Here is a 9,205-nt window from a genome sequence, read left to right on the forward strand (position 1 = left end):
CTGTTAGTATGAAAATACACATCATGTACATAATATCAAAGATGCTACACATCAATATTATCTGTAAAAGGACAAAGCTAGACAAAGGAAAGCTAATGCTATTCCTCACTTTCCTCCCAAATTTTGTATAGTAACATGTTTTTTCTCTGTCAAATCAGGGACTAAAATAATGACCCTCCCGAGTGGACATTAACTCCACAATCATTTCATTGATATTCAGGTCCAGTATCAATGCACCAAACAAACCCCATTACCTGCTTAATAGACAATTATATAGTTAAGCAAAAATGACTTAAAGGTAAAATAAACTTCCTGTATTTTATATTGTATATTTTGTCAATTAAAGTTTTAAAGATACATTATCATTAAATTTAGCACTACATTTTTTTCTACAGCTGGAAACTAATTTATGCTTTTTAATGATTTTAAATATATATATCTAAAACAAGTTTTTTTTATATCTATTGACCAATGAAGTCTACTGGTAAAATATTAATAAATATTGTTATGTTACAATATCTGTGGTCTAAGGACAATTATAAATTAAATCTGTCATCTAATAAACTATTTATTGTATCCTTTTATTCCAACTAGTACAACACTAAGACCAAGGTTTGACCACGGCAGCACTACATGATTATTAATATCTATTTTTATAAATTTGAAAATTATATTTATTGTAAAAATTGTCTATGCTAATTATTTTAACCTTAATGTCTTTAAGGTATTTTCTATAAATCCATACAAGTATTACTTTATCTAAATTATTTCTACAATATTTCATGTACAAGACTCAGCATAGCAAAATATTGAGGTAAATCCTACTAAGTTATTATTGTAATCAATAATAATATAAAATAGGTTAAATATTCTCAACATTCACCAACCTGTTATGGAATAAATCAATTGATTATATTCATTTTAATTTACTTGGTGAAATCACTACTTTCTGATTAAGACTCCCTTATAACATGTGAAAAGGAAGATAATAATCAACAAATATATGGCTGTAAGGAAAGGTTTTTTGATTAGACCAAAATACGACTCCTATCCATATAATGATATATTTACATACTTATCTTGCAGACAAGCATGCACTGGACATGACCACAACAAAAGGTAGAAGTCAAGGTAATAAATTAAATGAAAGTGTTTGCCTGGATTAAGTTCATTTTAGATTATATATTTTTGGCAACAACGTTTCGGCCACTGCACTAATCCGTGGCTGCAGGTTGACCAAAGAATAAAGAATTTCTATTTAAAAGTAATTATAGTACCTCTTTTGTTTTTCTACAATTGAAACAAATGTTTTAAATACTTAATCCACAAATCCTTAAATCACACAAAAGAAAACATTAATTAGCTAAAACTTCAATTTTAATTAAGGAAAGAACAGATTTTAACACAAATTTGGATAATATGATATACAAAATAATTCAAATCAAAATGGTATTTCGTGAATTTTGAACATAATAGAATTATATGTAGGTATATTACATGTGATACTTGTTTTAGAAATTTTCAAACAGGACTTAGGACTAAACAAGAGTTATAATAAGACTTGAGATTATATTATATGGAATAGAAAACATACTATACTAAAGCTCAACAAATTTAAATGATATTTACCTATTATTTATAAATTTAATACACCAAGCTAACGTCAAACGTTAACTATAATTATATTTAGATTCTGCGTAAGCATTCATCTGAACAACAAAAATAACTGAGTTTTCCATGCTATGATTTTCTACATATAAATTATGAACCATAAAATAATATTATTGCTTTTGATTATGATATTTTTTGAGCTGAAGATTAGTTTCGAAAATTATAACATTACACTACATTTGTGCAAAATTTAAACTAAAACTTATATTACGGATTGTGTAACACAAGAACAGGTAACATTTAAATTCTAATAGGTAAATAAATTTTAGATGTTTTTTTAATAAACTAATATTAAAACATTAGTCTTGGGTAGCAAACAATATGTTTTAACAACCATATTACAAGAAACATAAGAAATCAATAACGGACACTTTTATTATATGGAAATTTTGAAGTTTTGTTTTAGAACATGAAGAGCTACGAGAATTCGAGATAACATTTTGCGTCAAGAAAGCTAACGATGTAATTTTGTCTTATTTGTAACCTATAAGTATACAGATCTACTTTCGAAATCAATAAAGTACATTTCTATAAGCAAACCAGACTATTTTTAAACCAAACTTATTTTAAAATTTTGAATCACTTAATATTTAGCATTAGTATTCATAAAAATATATGCTTGTAAACATATGTATAAATTTATAGGAAAGCCGCCATTCCGATTCACCATAATATGCGCGAAGCGAAAAATGCGTTCAGCCCAAATTATACTTTTACCTTATCCTACTTGGCATGAGATTTGCACTTTTTTGTATGAAAGAATCAAATGACAGCAAAGTAAATAATTAAATATTCATGTATTCTGTACCCCAAAAGTTTCATAGAACATAAACATTTAAAAAGTTTATTTGTCACAAATTAATTAAAATTTCCTGTGCACTCCAAATACTGAAGGACGGTCAATTATTTATTAACGGTGCAATTACAACGTCCTTTAATAATAAGACTATATCTATGAGACAGTCCATAGTATATTGCTTGCATGCTCTAGCGTGATTGATAATCACGAAACCTACCAAAATTCTACCGTAGCTACGTTTACTTTACTAACATCCAAAGCATTTTCGCATGAAAAAATAGTTCATAGTAATATAACGCGCCACATTTCTCTAATCGAGCAAAATTTTAACGTTATCATTATAGTACAAATGACTCACATTAATTCTAAATAGTATCAAAGAATATCATAAACAACATTTTTAAGAATATAATATAGATCAAATTAAAAAAAATTGTACCTATCTACTGAGTTTACAAATTATTGATAAGTACAATAAATCTTCACTATCTTCACACAAGGTCATTTTTGAAGGAGATTTATGATAAGGATTTATAAATATTTTTGAAAAATAAAAGAAAATTTGTAGTCAGCTAATATATCAATTAAGTTTACAAATTTTCTTTGTCTGGTACATGAATTAGTTTTTATTAATGAATATTAAAATAAAGAAATATATTAAAATTTTAATTATTATAATTATTTTTTTGTTGAAATATGTATTAAAAGAAAAGTAATATTGATTGAATCGATCGAAATAATTATTCATCAATTAATTATTAATCTCAATAGAATTTTTTTTATCCATTAGTAGAATGTTTGATTTTCTGAAACAGCTAAAGTAGGACTCCATTAAAAGTGAATTCACAATTTGAAGTTGGTTGCATCGAAAGTTGATGTAAAATTATTATTTTACATCTACTTTTAATCAATAAGATGATTTTTATAGCGTTATTTAGTAAGTCATTTCATTTAAAGAAGTTTTTTTAAATTCATAATGTTAATAGAATTTAGAAGAATCTCACACTACATTTGTTCTAAATATTGCATGAAGTTATAAAATTTTTAAATCTGATATTTGTAGAAAATATAAATCAATAATTTAAATATACTAATTTTTTAAAAAAAATTATGATCTCTGTGTTTATTATTGTGCACTAACTTGAAAAAAACATTTTTTTACTTACTTATGGACTTGGTACTTTTACTATATGTTACATCCTTTTTGTGCCAAATGTTTAATTAATACAGAGTACAAAATAATTAAAACAATAATGATAATTACATGATGAAAGTGTTATATAATTATATAAATGGTAAGCTTATTGTAGTTTAATATTTAAAATACCTAACAATGCATAAAGCTTCTAGGAAAAATCAAAATATCTTTATTTATTGTATTGTCAAAAGCTACAATTCATTATTCCCAGTCTTGTAACTGTTATCATAAAATATTCCTTTACAACATAAACAACATTGAAAGTTTATATTATACATTTTTAACAAAATGTCATAACCTCAAACTGTTAATCTCAGTGTTATAACAAAAATTTAGCATGGATGTGTCGCAAAGTAAAACTTTTTGAGAAAATTTTGTTGTTTATCAACCTTTTAAACGAAATATTAAATGACCAATCCCTTAAATAGTTATAACTGTTGATAATTGAAATTGTAATACAGCTTTTTTAGTTATAAAGGAAACTGATTTTTTTTTTCACAATGAAAATTTTGATATTTTTTTATTTATAACAAGTTTGTATTTAATAAAACAATATAAAGGTTTGAGTTAAACTAAGGCTTATAATTATTTAATGCGTGTAAAATCCTCATTTATACATAAAACTGAGGAAATCCAAAACATATATCTCTCATCCATGCATTTCTTATACTCATCTTTTAAAATAAAAAAAAAAACCAGAAATACAAGATTTAGGTTCATAATAATAAATCTCATAAGCGAAAATATTTAGTCACATTACTGAATTTCATTTATTCAATAGTCATTTAAAAAAAACTGTGCAATATGACAGTAAAATTTTCTACATACATACATACTGCTTATAACAATTAACATCAAATACATACAACCAATAGAGAAACAGTTATATGGCAATAAATCTACAATTTAATACATATTCATTGTTACACCGTTTATAAGAAATATGAAAGATACACACTGTCAAAAGACATAGAATCTAAAATCTGTTCAAAGATGTATATTGGAACGGTGGCCATCAGTGTCCGCACAAGAAACAAACACATGTGAGTAGAATGAGTCACATGTGCAAACACACGTGGGGAGAATGGGTCACGCGTACACAGACAGTTATAGGGGGGAGGGTGGGGCGCAGAGGCACGGGTTGGCCGGTGGTCGTCACGCCCCTGACAGAGGGGGCCCATCTGTCTGCACGTCTTTGTCCTCCATGGGGGGCCCGTAGGATTTATCTGAACCATACCTCCTTGACAAATTCAACATCTCCCTGAGACCCTGAAAAAATTAAGTTTTGTTTTCAGTTTCACACTTTATTCTGCATATAGCAGGGTCAGATAGAAGATAGTATCAAAGCAGTTTATACTCTGCTTTCCATTTATGGAAATGAAAAAAAATAGCTTCCACATATAAGTGGCAATCAAACCCACAACTATCATGTTCACAGTTAAATGTCCCACTGTGCCCTGGTGGCCTCTTGTATTTGTTTTATTTTAATTTTGTATTCTTATACAACTCTGGCTAAATTATAAATATTTAATTTTAAATATTTTAATTATGAATATTTAAAATGAAAGTTTTTATTATAAATAATTATTATGTCAAATAATGCATGCATGCTTGTCTATATAAAAGTAAAATCAAAAAAGATGTATTCAATACATATTGTGGTGGAAATCTAAAAGTTAAACTTTAAAATACTTTTAATTTAATAAGTATTTCAATTGCCCCATCCAATTTTTTAAAATAAAGGGATAAAAGAATCTATCTAATATAACTTTAGAATGAAACTGACCTTAATGCAGTATTAACATAAGTTTAATCCACTTAAGAGGTTTTTGAAGAGATTAATGCATTATAATAAACCTTGTCAAAGCAAGATAAATTTTAATTAAATTATAAATAGACTAGCGACCCCCTTGCGGCTTCGCCCGCTTTAACTACTGGATTATTCCTGTAATGTATGTTTGCAAAGCACTTAAGATAATGTGCAAATTAATTAAACCCTAATGCAACCCGCATTTTCGTAGTTTCAATAAGGATTTTCCAATTGTTTTACACAGCAAGGATTTTTTAGTAGGTACCGTAATTTTAAATCTGTGCTACTAATCTTTTCAAGTACTTATTAAAATATATTTAAATGACTATTTTTAGATAGTTAAATGACTATTTTTAAACGGAAGAAATTATAAACAAAAACCTACCTACTAATAACTACTACAAAAAATGTGAAACCAATATCGCGCTTAAATAATACATTCAACTCCAATTATCCAATACGTGCAAACGCTTCTAACTAAATCTTTGTTGCTATAGAGGCAGCCGTGATTTTTTTTCGAGCTTGTGGTTAATGCTGAAGGGGGTATTCTGTCCCTGATGAAAAGCAAGCACGACGTGGCTGCCTGTGAGGAAAATTAAATAGAATGCATGGGCCGGGAATCGAACCCGAGCCGCCCGCGGGGCAGGCGAGCATTCTACCACTGAACCACCGATGCGTGTAAGGCAAGCGGGCACGGCGGACGCATGGCGAGTGGCGAGCCGTTTCGCAGCAAGGATTTTTTTGATATTGTAACAACTTCTAAAGTACTTATTAAAATGAAAAACAGTAAAAGACAATTTTGGTCTACATTAAATGGCCAACGTAACTAATGTACTTATTTATATGCTGAGAGTAAGGGATAAGTGAAACTTGAGTAACATACAGCTGATGTGTCAACGGCGGGATGTGTCAACAATTAAATGCGTTTTTCTGTAAAACTATTCGCAATTTCGAAATATTGTAAAAAGCAAATTTTATCTTCGTTTAACGTAGAAAATTAATAAAGTATTTTAAAGGATAAGGATTAATACCATTATGGAAAAATATCCCTCACAATAAAAAATATATTGAAATTATTATTTTTAGACAGAAAAATGATCACTACACGTTATTCTTAAAAGATACGAATATGCTCTCGCGGACTTTTTTGTAGATCTTATTAAGAGGAACAATACTCCAATACATTTTTTTCATGTAGTACTTACCATTAGAGCAGCGCATGCGCGAAAGTGTCTCAACGGGTAGGACTTTATACACATTTATCGTATTTATGTTAATTTACATAAGAATGTACAAATAATAAACTATATATAAACCTTCTACGAAAAACATCCGACTTAATGGTGAAGACCACATCAAAATCCGTTGGGTGGTTTAGAAGAAGAAGAGTTAGAAACAACAGACAGACACGAAAAGCGACTTTGTTTTATAAGATATTATAAATAGATATAAATTGTATGGTGCTATATGCAATATAAATATATGAAAGAATAATATGATGGCATAGTTTAATAAAATATATACAAAATGATTATATAGTTGAACCATGCAGTAATAACAGAAGAAAACTGTTAGCTATAGCTATAGTTTTTGTTACTTTGTTGCTGTCAGTATAACTCTTGAGTCTCTATCCATTAGTCAATAGGTGACAAAATTTTAAATAGTGAAATGCATAACCAAAACTAGTGTGTATAAAAGCTGCATGTTGGTGCTAAGCACCCATTTAGTGTGGATTTTCAGACATTCATGTGGGAACAGGATAAATGAGAATTTACTCTTTTCTATTATAAATGATTAGGTCCATGAAAATGAAAGTCAAGAATGATTGTATTTTTGGAACAATGTGTGAACAAATGTGGAACTTGTATTTTTTAGTTTTCCAGTTTTACATTTTTTTTTATTTATTACTATCAAATATCCATACAAATATATTTTTAAATAAATAACATGCTAAGTAATGAAAACTCAGTATTGAAGTATTCTATTTTCTGCTTTTTACTCAAATTATAGTCATTGCAGGTTTGAGATAAATAGAATTTAATGCTGCACTTTGTGATCCAAAATGTGAATTATTTATTTAATAACAAAATCACCATGATAATTTTCTAAAAAGGAAAACAAAATTAAATTTTAAATATCATTTTGAAAAGTTTCTTACCTTATTTTCAGTGATAAGCCTTTGGTAAAGTTCTTCCTCTTTCCTTGAGTCTCCATTTTCATCCATATTGATAGCTTTGTACATTATGCTTGTCATTTCATTAATCCTCTCTGACTGTTGGCGGATCAACTGAAAGTGTTATAATAGTAGAATGTTGCAAAGATATGTAAATTTACTACGTACTACTTATAGTACTTATAGTAGTATGTAGTAAATTTACATATTTTTGCATATTAAGACTATGATAGGAATAAGATGCAATGTTTAAAATATAGGCATTTTAAATATATAATATCAAAAATATCCAATTAATCAGGTAAAATGGTTTCATTTCATAACTGTCCATGTGCACAGTCATAGTGTGTATTTTGAATAAGTAAATACTTTGCTATAAAAAAATCATAATGTGATGGTGATAATGACATTCATTCAATTTACTTGTTAGTATTTTTTATTCTTATTGTGTGAAAATATAACTCACTTCTTGTTGTTTATCATTAATTGCTGCAGTGAAGTCTATCCGTGACTCCCATATTCTCTTTTCAGTGTGCTGTCTGTACTTAGACATGATGAGTTCCAGAGCTTTTCTATGTTCTTCCAAAGCAGCTCGTAGTTCACCATTTTCCCTCTGTACATCTCTCATTAAACGAGACTCCCGTTCCATGCTTGCTATAAGTTCTCCTCTTGGTCTCTCTCGAGATGCTTCATTAAGTGTATCCACCTCTTCTTTGTACTAAAATAATTTTTTTCGACGGTTTACACTAAACATTGATGCTACCCATACCTTTCAATAATGACCAATTCTTTTCAAAATAAATTCAATTATATATTTCAATTATTTGACCGTTCTATATTTACGTCTAAAGTAAAAACATACGTTAAGAATTTGACATAGTTAGGAGGCAGTTACGTGTAGAAGTACTCACCTGTTTAATTGTATAAATTTGTCGGTAAGCTGTTTGAGTCTCAGTCAGCAAAGCATCCGCTTCTGTCTCGCGTTCTTTGAGACGTCCAGCTAATCTTTTAGCGTCCAAAATAATTTGTTGTATGGTCAGTGACATCTGAAAAGTCCAACAATCTACAAAAAAGTTCGATTTTATGGATAAATTTCTGGGAATAGTTTTCACCGCACAGACCCTGAATTCCACACAATATAGAGACGCAAGTAACGGATCATCTAATATATTAATGAATTTAACCAGCGAAAACACAAATTGTAATTATAAATCCCAAACGACGCACATCAGCTGTTTCGTGATTAGTGTTCGGCAGCCATTAGCTTTCATTAGAAGCTGACTATAATGCTCACAATTTTCGTAGACTTTCACATAAAATCCAATAATCCAAAGAATAGTATATTGTAGCAAGTGTGAATGAAAAAGAAACAGTTTACTACATCGATTTAATTTATCACCGTAATATTTATGACATGACCTTGATAGCATTCACAAAGATTACAAATATGTGAATGTAATATTCTATGAAATCATAGACAATATTTATTGTTTTTTTTTTATATTCCTCAATAAAAAGAATGCTTAATTTTTAATAATTGATATTTGAATTTTT

At 28.5% G+C, this 9,205-nt stretch overlaps 1 protein-coding gene across 2 annotated transcripts; it reads right to left on the reverse strand.

Moving 5' to 3' along the window:
- Window positions 1-315: 315 nt before the first annotated feature.
- Window positions 316-9,014, reverse strand: LOC146529868 (FGFR1 oncogene partner 2 homolog). 2 transcript variants are annotated; one of them, XM_085201110.1, is made up of 5 exons: window positions 8,879-9,014; window positions 8,563-8,697; window positions 8,118-8,369; window positions 7,637-7,765; window positions 316-4,937 (listed from the first exon to the last, which is right to left on the reverse strand). In XM_085201110.1, the coding sequence occupies exons 2-5, from the start codon at window positions 8,695-8,697 to the stop codon at window positions 4,824-4,826; spliced, it is 630 nt and encodes a 209-aa protein (XP_085057236.1). In that variant the 5' UTR covers window positions 8,879-9,014; the 3' UTR covers window positions 316-4,823. The 2 variants fall into 2 exon arrangements, with proteins under 2 accessions (XP_085057236.1, XP_085057235.1); XM_085201109.1 differs by having other exon boundaries at window positions 8,773-8,993.
- Between the last annotated feature and the right edge of the window lie 191 nt (window positions 9,015-9,205).

Source organism: Heliconius melpomene, chromosome 17, assembly GCF_056956725.1.
Source record: "Heliconius melpomene rosina isolate 202511_hmr_F chromosome 17, ASM5695672v1, whole genome shotgun sequence".
Taxonomy (NCBI): domain Eukaryota; kingdom Metazoa; phylum Arthropoda; class Insecta; order Lepidoptera; family Nymphalidae; genus Heliconius; species Heliconius melpomene.

What these genes read in the sequence shown, in the direction of transcription:
- LOC146529868 (XM_085201110.1), bottom strand. Translation starts at nt 8,697, where the DNA reads ATGTCACTGACCATACAACAAATTATTTTGGACGCTAAAAGATTAGCT. An exon ending in AAATTTATACAATTAAACAG is followed by an intron (nt 8,370 to 8,562) that starts GTGAGTACTTCT and finishes AAATTATTTTAG; the next exon opens with TACAAAGAAGAGGTGGATAC. An exon ending in TTAATGATAAACAACAAGAA is followed by an intron (nt 7,766 to 8,117) that starts GTGAGTTATATT and finishes TAACACTTTCAG; the next exon opens with TTGATCCGCCAACAGTCAGA.